This window comes from Pavona decussata, unplaced genomic scaffold, assembly GCF_977016875.1.
Source record: "Pavona decussata unplaced genomic scaffold, jaPavDecu1.1 SCAFFOLD_84, whole genome shotgun sequence".
Taxonomy (NCBI): domain Eukaryota; kingdom Metazoa; phylum Cnidaria; class Anthozoa; order Scleractinia; family Agariciidae; genus Pavona; species Pavona decussata.
The window spans coordinates 1,657,566-1,669,226 of record NW_028145502.1 but is presented as its reverse complement, the minus strand read 5'-3'; the positions used below and the strand labels follow the sequence as shown (position 1 = coordinate 1,669,226).

Genomic DNA, 11,661 nt, shown 5'->3' with positions numbered 1-11,661 from the left:
GTGGTTCTTACGCGGGGACGTTTTCGGGTTTCCGTTGTGGGCCGCCGGACATTTTCTTAGTTCCGTTTAAGCCTAAAAGGCCATTTGCGGGGGCAGGCTCGTTCTCAGGGTCTCTCCTCCTTCCGTCCCCCAGACCCTTGGAACGAGGTTGTTTGCGGGTTTGACAATTAAAGCTCATTCGTACCTCACTGTCAACAATACACCTAAATATCCAGCCCCCTAGGGGTACATTTTCTTTTCAATGATTGTTTGAGAAATTTGAGGAGCACATAAGCAATTTTTTAAATAACCGACGCCTAAAATCCTGATTTAAAGTTGTTAATTTTTTTTTTGAGGAGCCTGTAGCTCGTACGAGCCCCAATGGTTTCTCTATGAGCATCCTCGCCACATGTTTCTCTCTCTTTTGTTATCCATTTATCTCTTATATTTTAATTTATATTTATCTTGTAATGATGTTTAAAATAATGGCAAAAAATGAACTGAAACTGAAATCTTCCAATCAAACGGCGTTATCATTCTTTATTATTCTCCACATTGTAACACTGCCCAAACAATTCATGGTGCAGTGAATACTCGTCGTCCTCAGTCAACAGATATCCTGCGATATACGTAATCTCGTGTGTCGGGGAGAAAAACGGCAAAATAATAATCGTATCCAGCTCTTCTACAATAAAACTGTTCTTTGTCATCAATGTGTTAAATAATAAAACAATTATCCAACTCAATCTTGCGGAATATCACCTGCTGACTTTAGCCAACTCGGCCTACAGCCTCGACGGCTAAGTATCAGGCGATATTACGCGCGATTTCGCAGGATAATTGTTAAATATCCCTGCAAGGCAGGAAGGCAGGAAGGCAGGAAGGAAGGAAGGAAGGAAGGAAGGAAGGGAGGAAGCGAGTGAGGCAGCTCCCTAATCGATAAATTCACAATGCAAAGAGAGTGACATGCGCAGAAAACTTTTAGTGCGAATGCCGTTCAGATCAAACCTTTCTCTATAAAATCCCGTTCCCAGAGGCTGCGTTCCTTTTTTCTTCGAATTTAATCATTCGCCCTGGATTACTACGACTCGCAGTTAATTAATTAATTAATTAATTAATCAGCTTTATTTAGAGAGGGTGGCACTTGACAGTATAATCAAATGAGGAACTAGCGGCCGTCCAAAACTACTCGTAAAACACAACCTTTTCTATTTATTTATTTTATTTATTTATTTATTTATTTATTTATTTATTTATTTATTTATTTATTTATTTATTTATTTATTTATACACGGAAAATCATCAGTTACAAGCATGCTAGAAACTATTATAAAAATTACTAATATCCGCTTTAAAAATCAATTGCTTTACATGATTGCCGTGTGGGAGTCCAAAGAAGAAAAGTGGGCTTTGATCTTCAGTATTTGAAAACCCCCAGAGTCGCATTGCCTAAGATCCTGAGGCAAAGAATTCCATAAAACGCTACCACTATAAGAGAAGCTGCGCTTTAGGTACTCTGTTCTAGGCTAAGGCAATATAAGTTTGTTAACTAAGTTTCTTAGACCATAGAAAAAGACCTAAAAAATTAAAATTACATTGTTACGTTAGGGATTTAATGAATAATAATCCTTCACCAGTAAAAAAAACACACCGGTAAAATTAGGAGTGAGTAGCTTTATTTTTTTGTTTATGCATTAAGTGAGTTTGATGGACAACTTAGCTTTTTGTGCCAAACATTACACCTAACGAAATATTGACCTGAATTACAAAACAAATTAAAGGGCGTCTTGAAAAGACTAGATAGATCATTTACAATTTGTGTGGTTGCTTTTGTAATATTCCAATATTTAAATAAAATGTTCTTAAGACAACTGGCGTCAAATATAATCAAAATATCAGTACGAGTTTGACTGAATTATTTATCTTACTTTACAGCCTACTTCTAATACTTGAGGATTATTCGGTTGTACCTAATACAAGGGGTCCGTTTATTTGGCCTGTCGTGGCCACAACAAACGCAAAGCCAGTAAACTTTTAGAGCGGTTTTCAATTGAGTGTCGAAAGTAATTTCGCGTTTGCTTTGGTTTTGCTTTACTACGCTCTGTGATTGGTTAAAAAAAAACTCGTGCCATTTTCTCAACCAATGAGAAGCAAAGCCAAAACCAATCGTGCCTCGCTCGCAAGCGTTTTCCCGCGCTTGGCGCCGGATACATGCATTTGCTTCGATTTCTGATTGGTTGATTGCGTTGTTTCCTTCTTTTGTGATTGGCCAGAGTGATTACGTTTGTTTTGGTTTTACCACACTCAATTAAAAACCGCTCTTAGTGCATAAGTTGAGGGAAAATTCGCTTACGTAATAAACGCTAACAAGAACAAACGGTCGGGTTTCTTTCTCACGTGACCTTAAAAAATAAGCGCGGCAAAATATGAAGGGGTGCAAACTAGGCAACGGAAACACTTAAAGTTTTCTTTGCTCAAGGACTCACTTGGTATTCAAACTGGCGGCGCTTAGAGGACACTGGGAAATGGCAGATGTGGCATCAACACTGTCCGTAGACTAAAACAGCCCTTTTGAATAAAGGTTTCCGTTGCCACTGATGAATGGGTTCTAGATTTTCAAAGCATTTGTTTAAATAAATTGCACTTTCCGTTATCTAATCTTGTAAACTCTCAAATGGCAAAAAAAAGAGGTCAATCTTTCTTGGTACGACTGGAATGGGAGTTTGGTGCTCCGTTTAGCCGTTTGTTCTTGCCTAAGCCATCATTCAAGTGGAACTTGACTCAAACACTACAGTGAAACGCTTATGTAAACAGCATATGCAATTACGGAAACAATTACAAAAAATGTAAAAAACGCGCGGTCAAGTTTGGTAGACACTCTCTGCCATGTGTAGTGCTTCTCCTTAGGTTGGATCTCTGTTGGTGTCCCTCTGTTGGATTCCATCATCTCTATTCCCGCCATAGTCGCAGCCGATTTGACAATTGCAGGCTGAAGGCTCTCTGATTCGGCCACGTGAATCTGCTGGGTTTTCTTTCTTTTTCCTCTGCCGCAAAACCGCGCGATTTTCTGGACCCAGTCCGGGGGCATTCCCTCTCGGAAGTAAACCCACAGGGTGAAAACATTCGCGAAGAGGATCAGGGTTATAATGATCATTGTACCCTCAAGGAGGACGCCCAAAATTGGAAGACTCTCTGACGTGACTGGCAACCATGATGGAATAACAAGTAAAAACACTGTCATGGCAAGCAGGACTGTTGTAACGAATCCAATGCGCTCCCCGCTTTCTACGTGGATTAGAAAGCTGCTCAGTGCTAGGATCGTCAGAATAACACAAGGTACCGTGAGGTAGAAGGTGTAGTAGAGAGACTTGCGTTTCATACTCAACTTGTAAACAGCCTGGCTAAAGTTATGCGGACAGCAGTTGCCGTGATCAGTTTCCGAGATTTCAGAAGTAATATCCATTATCTCCCAGTTTCCACTTTTCACAAATTCATCTGAAATGGAAAAATGAATGCTCCTGTCAAGTCTATTTTACTGTCTGGAGCTTCAACGATAGTAATGATGATGATGATGATGATGATGATGATGATGATGATGATGATGATCACGATGCTCATGATGATGAGAATGATGATAATCATGATAAAAAATAATGATGATGATGATGATGGCGACGATGATGATAGAAGAATGAAAATATATCAGTTATGTACAGCATCCTTCATGGCGCGTTCTAGCCAATCACTTTGAAATGACGCGCAAACACGATTCTATTACATGTTATATTCAAAACATGCCTGCTGATAGCCCATCAGATTTGAGAATTGTCACTATTATGATTGAACAGAAAGCCATACATGTGTCCCGAGTAGATTTTAGAACTGTTTTGCCCGCGAAAAGGAATGATGTATGACAGTTAAATGAATCATTAAAGCTCTTCTTTATTCGATCCAAAGGTCCCCTGAGATTCGCTCCAAAAATAAATCTGCTCCGGAAAGCGTAATCTCGTACCCAGATCTCCCACGGTCAGTTTCACATTTCCAAACCTGCAGAGTGAGATCTGGGTACGAGATGACGGAGAGCGTTGGCTCTTAGTATGAGAAATATATGCTCTTGTTCTACAGAGGTCATATTTAGCCAGCATTACTCATCTGTTGCTTTCTTACTTGTAAGCTGACTCTTGTCCTTGAATAACTTGATTCTCAAAAGGTTCTCTCCATATGTGTATGAACCAAACGCGAGTCTGCAGACTTGTTCGTCAAACGGCCATTTGCCCACCGACATTTCGCAGTTAACTTTGAATGTTGCTGGTCCACTCCACACGCACTTGCCTTTATAGTTCACTGCGACGTCGGTCACAAACTTGCTTCGACCTCCGGCTAAATTAATTTCGTCGTCACCACTGAAAATGAATAAAGCCATCGTTTGTTGGAAATAATAATATGAAATTCATTTATTTTAATCGCGTATGAAATTAAAAACAAATTTGAGCTTCAATGGAATTCTGAGCCATCTCCTCTGCGAACTTATTTAAGTTATTTTAGGGACAAGACAATCGTCCTCAAAACTTCAAGGATAATGAAAAAACCAACATCCACTATGAGGAACTCATTAAATGTAAGCGAGTCAAATAATGCTTACTTGTTAAAGAGAGCAATGTCCGGGACCCAGATTTCATTAGGGGCGAAATGAACGCGATCTACGTCATCATAGTCACTGGAGTTCCACTGAAGAAATTCGTTATTCCAGACCTGTAAATCAAGAAAAATAAGCCAGTTATTTGGGGCGAACTTGCATGGGCGAACATTCCTAGCGCTTTGCTATATCCTCGTATTTATACGAACGTTAACAGGCAAGAATTAAGGATAACGCACCTACACGAACTATCTTCGGTTAAGGCGGCGTTCAAGACAAACTTCATACGATAATTAGTCTGTACGTATTATGTGTCGTGACCGTCTTTATACTAGATGAACTACCACAAGCACAACGATACGCAGTACAAATGCCCGCCCAACTCGTTTTATTCGCCTATTGCGTAAATCTGAACAGTGTCGAATACGGACAATCTTCCCAGTATTGACACTTTTTCTTATAAAAATCGTCTAATTTTGTGGCTGAGGCTGAACGTTCTTATATTTTTTGGCAATTTGAGCCTGAAATTGTTCATAAGATGCTCTTAAGTTATCAGTTATGGTATGCTCGCGTCAGACCTGGAACCTAGCAAAGAACATTATTTGCTGTATTGTTGTATCAAGTTGCATGCGCATGCCTGCGTGGCTTACTCCAATGCAACGCATGCGTACAAGATATCGCGTCAGTCGACTCACGGCATTTGGCTAATTGGAATGTATCTACTAAAGCATTTTAATGAACCTGTATTCATACTGCTTATTAAAAAAAATAACGAATGGTGAAAATATAAACTTTCTTAACTGACTTCAGCCTGGCCTGGGGTATGTTCGTACTATGTTCTTGAAATTTCAGTCAATCTAAACCTCGACGTTCTTATAAAGAGGTTTTTAGGGCGCTTTTCAATTGAGTGTCGAAAGTAATTTGGTAATACTAACTGCTTTGGTTTTGCTTTACTTCGCTCGGGGATTGGTTAGCGAAACTCCCGCCACTTTTTCAACCAATGAGAAGCCAAAACAAAACCTTGCCCGCACCTGTTTTCCCGCGCTTGGTGCCGGTTACTTGTATTTGCTTCGAATTCTGATTGGTTCATTGCGCTGTTTACATCTATTATGATTGGCCAGAGTAATTAGTTTGGGGTTGGTTTTACGACAGTCAAATGAAAAACGCTCTAGTAAGCCTGGTAATCACACAAATAAATATATTTAAAAGTCCATTTAGTATTGAGTCCTGCGGGGCATGAAAATATAAAGCATGTAAGGCTTAGGCGAGGACAATTACCGCCGAAACGTAATCACAATTGCACTTAATTGGTTAGCTCACATCAAAAATATAAGTATTTATATTTGCATTCGACGTAGAAAGAACGTACTCCTAATACAAATTGGAGTCGAGAATGGCCGTCGATAAAACCCGGAACATGGAACATTCCGGAACATCCCGGAACACGAAAAAAAAATGATAATGAAAAAAAAAATTGAGGTAAAAACAATGAAATAAAATTAAAATGAAGGAAAAAAGGAAAAAAAAAGTGTCTGTGTTTTTTTATATAAAATGAAATCACATTGTATCCGAAAGAAATTCATATAAGAAGAAGTACGGAGTAGGTGGGACGGTAGGATAACTGGGGTGTTGTAACTGATCACACTGAATGGAGGCGCAAGTACTTTTCTCCATTTGAAGCACGTGTTTATCGTACACTGCGCCAGAAATGGATCATTTCCAGCTCGGCTGGAATACGCAAATGAGCACGAAACACCCTCAGGCGTTTCTCCATCGTATTTTCTCGTATTTTTTCGAAGTCCTATGCACATGTTTGACATGCATATCGGTCTTTGAACCAATTTAGCTTCTTATATGTTACTAGCGGGTTAACATGATCATTTGGAGAATTTGGATGGTATGCAATCGACAAGAAGGTCGTGTCTGAAACAGGTTAGGAAAAATCACATATTTTGGTGTGAAATTAGGCAAGAGTTTCAAGAAGCGCGCTAGCCCCGGTGGCAAGATGTGGGTGTAGCCATAATTATTTGTCAGCAAAAGACGCCTGACCGTCTCTGTGTCTGTCATTTACGGCTAAAGAAAATACGCTACTTTGGCTGGTTTGGAGCTTTAAACCCCTTCCATTTACCTAATAATTGGTTTTGACACAGGGATTTTTGCGCAAAACGAAAGGAGAAAATACGATGGAGAAACGCCTGAGGGTGTTTCGTGCTCATTCGCGTATTCCAGCCGAGCTGGAAATGATCCATTTCTGGCGCAGCGTACGATAAACACGTGCTTCAAATGGAGAAAAGTACTTGCGCCTCCATTCAGTGTGATCAGTTACAACACCCCATTTATCCTACCGTCCCACCTACTCCGTACTTCTTCTTATATAAATTTCTTTCGGATACAATGTGATTTCATTTTATATAAAAAAATACAGACACTTTTTTTTTCCTTTTTTCCTTCATTTTTATTTTATTTCATTGTTTTTACCTCAATTTTTTTTATTATTATCTTTTTTTTCGTGTTTCGGGTAATGTAATTTCATTTTATATAAATATACACACAATTTCATCTCTCCCTTTATTCTAGTTCATTTTTTTTTGTTGTATCTTAATTTTTTATTATCATCTTTTTCGTGTTCCGGGATGTTCCCGGATGTTCCGGGATATTCCGGGATGTTCCGGAATGTTCCATGTTCCGGGTTTTATCGACGGCCGTCGAGAATGAATGGGACAACGTTGATTGAATGAATGGATCTTGGGACGCGTATCTGGCATCCCCCGGAGATTTTGCAGGGGTGGATGACATCACCAATTTGGCAAAGGAGAGAGAGAGATCCTGGGATCGAACCTAATCTTTGACAATAGGCCATTTCCGAGTTGCTGTGAACCTTACTTTGAAAGCGATCGAGGCTAAGTTTAAAATTTTTCAAATGAAAATTAGTTTTGTTTGCATATGAATGAAAACTAATTTTCATAACAAAAACTTTGCACTTAGCCTCGCTTTCATAATGAGGTTCAAAGCAAATCGCAAATAGTCTATTACTAGTTTCCTACCTGTGTAACCCAAGTATCCACAACAATAATTTGTTCTTGATTGTCCTATTAATAGACAAGAAAAATAGTGAGTTTAACCTTCTTTACCTGCCAGTTAAGTGATCGATATTCGGTGGATGTTGAAACAAGGGACAAATTCCAAACTTTTTTCGAAAACGTAGGGAAACTTAGACAGTACGTATTAAAATCCTAAATGGATAAGGGAGTTAAGAAAAGGGTTATTAAAGAGACTGTGGTGCTGCGTCGGTAGCGAGTAGAAACGAATCTTTGGTTTCTCAACCTTAGTTATTAACTCTGTTTATAAACCTTTTTTAAAAAGTACTGCTCAGTAGCTTTAATTTGAATGGTCACACGTTAGTGTTTTATAGACAGAAGAAAACTTAGAACTACCTTATATACCGAAGTAGCTTTTAAAATATATAAAATATATTAAAATATATAGCAGCATAAACTACACAACAGTAAAGAACTGCTCAGTAGCTTTCATTTGAATGGTCACACTTTAGGATTTCATAAACAGACGCAAATTAAAGTTGCATCAACCTTGCCAACATATATACTTGATAACCAGCTATAGATCAAATGCATAGCTCATATTACTTGGCCCTTGGAGGGAGCAGAAGGGGGTTAAAACTAGCGGAAGAGTTAAATGAAAAACAAACATCCCAGCGTATAAGTTAACGAACCAAACAACTTGCGCACGAAATTGTATAAACGTACCACTCTGACAAGTCTGCCGACTCTCAGCGAAAACTGCACCTGTACTTCTTTCTTCCCTCTCAAGACGGGCCGTACTTTTCTATCGTAGTCTACAAGGAGGTCTGCTCGGATGTGATGCTCCCATGAAGACGTTGTTCCTCCTAAAATCCCTAAAAGGATGATCGAAAGAGTAACTTCTGAGGCAGGGGGAAGGAGGGAAGGGAGGGAGGGAGGGAGGGAGGGAGGGAGGGAGGGAAGGAGGGAGGGAAGGGAAAAGGCAGGAGGGCGGGAGCGATAGGTGTTGGGGGAGTCTCGAAACGAGAGAGACGGAAAGAAGGTGGGAGCGAAGGAGTGAAGAGGGAAAACGAGACGGAGCAAGGGATGCGGAAAGGAGGGAGTGACAAAACTAGGGAGGGAGGGAGGGAGGGAGGGAGAGGTTACAAGGAAGCAACCAGGGAGGGATGGGTGAGAAGGAAAAAGGGAAGGAAGGAATCCAGGTGGGTCCGCTCAGATATGGTCAGGGATAGTTTTCCAAATGAAACAACCGTGTTCACAGCGTGATCAATTAGATAAGTGAAAGCAACACCTGATTAACTTAAATTTCAGGAATTATGTATTGTATGATACGAAAAACTATGAGCGCATTGTTTTGAGACAATTCTGGCTTTTCTAGTTTGTTTATTCCTATTATGCATTTTTTTTATCCAAAAGTGATCGTTTTGAATAAGCGTAGCACCAAAAAAGTCACATTTTTAAACGCCACAATAAGTAGATACGGTAAGAGAACATCAGTTCCTCGATCTGAAACTTTTAAGAGTTGAGAATAAAACCTGTACACCTGTTATTCAATTTATGCATAGGTGAATGACACTGAATCATGATACTGATTTCGTCATTCGTGAGTTATTACATTTTGCATTATCACATTATGCGTCCGAAAAGTTCTTACATTTTGCGTCGATGTTATTACATTTTGCTTTAGTATTACATTTTGCGGCGATTCTTATTACATTTTGCGTTAGTATTACATTTTGCGGCGTAACAGTTCCTAACCACCAACATGGCCGCTATGACGTAACGTGCCATAAACCTACAGTCCAAAAGGGCCCCACCGTCAATAAATTTAATATAAATTGTTGTTCAAATTAATTTTAATGCGCGTGCTACAATTGGTTGAATTTTCTTGTTTCTATCATTCTACGCAAACAGAACAAATCAATTTTTCATGGTTATTTAAACAGAAAATGTAAAATTGCCCCAGCCTGTCTCTTTAAAATTTAAATAAAACAACCGTGGACTTAAAATTTGTGAGAACTTTGCGGCAAAACTGCAGTACAGTTTCTCGAGCTTGTACAAAAGGGCAAATGAAGGATAAACTTGGTGACGTAGTCCTTTCTTCTGTTTGCAGTTTGTGGTAAACATTCTAATCTCTCTAATGTATTTAAAACTTGCCTACTGAGAGGACAGGTGTTTTCGCCGTTTTCCAATTCTAATTTTTTTTTTTTTTTAAATGTAATTACTGTAAAACGCTTCAAGTTCACATCATAGGTTTTAATAATCGGCCACTCAAACTTCCCCTTGGAATTTTATTTGTTCGCTTCCTTAATTTTGCGGCTCTTTAAAAAACAGTTCCGTGAGCTAACATTTTTTTAGCGGATATCGGCATCATATCCAGTAGTGATAAGTTCGTTCCATGCCTTCTTTAATTAGTATCAAAGAATAATTTGCAGCCAGCTTTTCTAAACCTTTACAAATTTGGCTAATGGTCGCTACTGAACCGGAACATCACGCTTCAAAACAGTGAATTACATCGGCAGATTACAGAAGTTAAACCAAGTAACAGAGTTTTTTTAGCTGTGAGTGAAAGAAGTCAAGTTTAAACCATCGAGCGTTGCATGTAATAGGCTTTTGTGTATACGTTGTTGTTTGTTATGAAGGACTTCCAACTGAACACATAACATTAAGCTAGCGAATGAACAAGTGGCTTTTGGTTTTCTTTGCCGAGATCAGGAATTATTACAAAAAAAAAAAAAAACGACGGCTGTTAGTATTTAACCATGCGTGTGACAAATTTTGCAATTGTGTAATTTCGTTTGTGGCCGACAAGAACAAACAGCAGCGTATCATGTGGGAAACCGGCGTACGTGCTTAATAATATAGTTTCATTTACATTGAAATCCGCTTAAATGGTAACGCTTTACGGCATTTTGTCGATTCCGCACATGTTTAACAGGCTAGCGGCACAAAAACGGATAACAAAACGCAATGTTAGAAACAAAACCAGGTACAGAAACGATCTAGATTAAAATTTTATCATGTTTATTTGAGCCCAAATCGTTTAAGCTCCGACTTATAAATAACGTTGAATAAAAGAACTAGAAGATTCAGCGACTCACTTACCTTCAAACACGGAGAGAATTTGGAGCAATACGAGAAAGATTTCAATCTGATTCATTACTGATTGTATAGTACTTCGGAAGCTTCTGTTTCTCTCCAAAGAGCGCAGATAACTTGACCCGCCTTGGCAGAGAAGGATTTGGAGAACCAACTGATGCTTGCGTCAAATATGAAATAAAATATGTATGTTATTCCCTCGGAGGTCAGTGACATCATATCACAATAACAACATCGTGTCACGTAAAGAAATGGGGATGGTTTAGTAATTAAAGAACTGACTGATTCAAATTATAATTCATCACTAATCCCAACGTTTGACCGTTCTTTGTTTAAGATAAAATTTCGGAAGATGAAATTATGAGTCGATGATTAAATTCAAAATTGATAAAAATGACTATGCACAATTGCAAAATAGGTAGTGTCAAATCTGCTCAGGTTGCTAGGAAACCAGCACGTTAATATTTGTCAGCAGCGATAAACATACATAAACATGATAACGATATTTTATGAGTTCATTGCCAACATGTTGATGTCATAATGACTTTTAGACTGATTTTGTCTCGAACGTATCATAATTTTTTTTCGTTTTTTGATTGGAAGAACAGAACTAGAACCTAGGCAACCCAAGCGAAGTAGAAAGAAATATTTGTACGCTCGCATTAACATGGCTTCGTTAGGCACGTACCGTTGTAATAATTAAAAACACTATTAAAAACAACATTAACATAAGTGATCAGACAGTATCAATATAAGAGCTATGTCATTGTTTAGTCAGGCGGCTTGAAAAAATTTCCATTGGCTAATTCTTGCAGCCCTGCGGCCCTCCCAAACGCTATGTACATTGCAAATGCACATTAAAGGAAGGTTTCACTGAGATTTGGTGTAATTTCAAGAACGTACCCCAAA

General features: G+C 38.8%; 1 protein-coding gene across 1 annotated transcript; it reads right to left on the bottom strand.

Annotated features, from left to right (window-relative positions):
• Positions 1 to 1,496: 1,496 nt before the first annotated feature.
• LOC146475358 (neuronal acetylcholine receptor subunit alpha-5-like) lies at positions 1,497 to 11,303 on the bottom strand. The gene is made up of 6 exons (XM_085115774.1): positions 10,759 to 11,303; positions 8,380 to 8,528; positions 7,660 to 7,704; positions 4,622 to 4,731; positions 4,147 to 4,382; positions 1,497 to 3,474 (listed from the first exon to the last, which is right to left on the bottom strand). The coding sequence occupies exons 1-6, from the start codon at positions 10,811 to 10,813 to the stop codon at positions 2,768 to 2,770; spliced, it is 1,302 nt and encodes a 433-aa protein (XP_084971900.1). The 5' UTR covers positions 10,814 to 11,303; the 3' UTR covers positions 1,497 to 2,767.
• Positions 11,304 to 11,661: the final 358 nt, after the last annotated feature.

Coding starts and splice junctions, on each gene's coding strand:
- LOC146475358 (XM_085115774.1), bottom strand. CDS start 10,813: ATGAATCAGATTGAAATCTTTCTCGTATTGCTCCAAATTCTCTCCGTG. Junction 7,705..8,379: donor TCGGCAGACTTGTCAGAGTG/GTACGTTTATAC, acceptor GTCTATTAATAG/GACAATCAAGAACAAATTAT. Junction 4,383..4,621: donor GACATTGCTCTCTTTAACAA/GTAAGCATTATT, acceptor ATTCATTTTCAG/TGGTGACGACGAAATTAATT.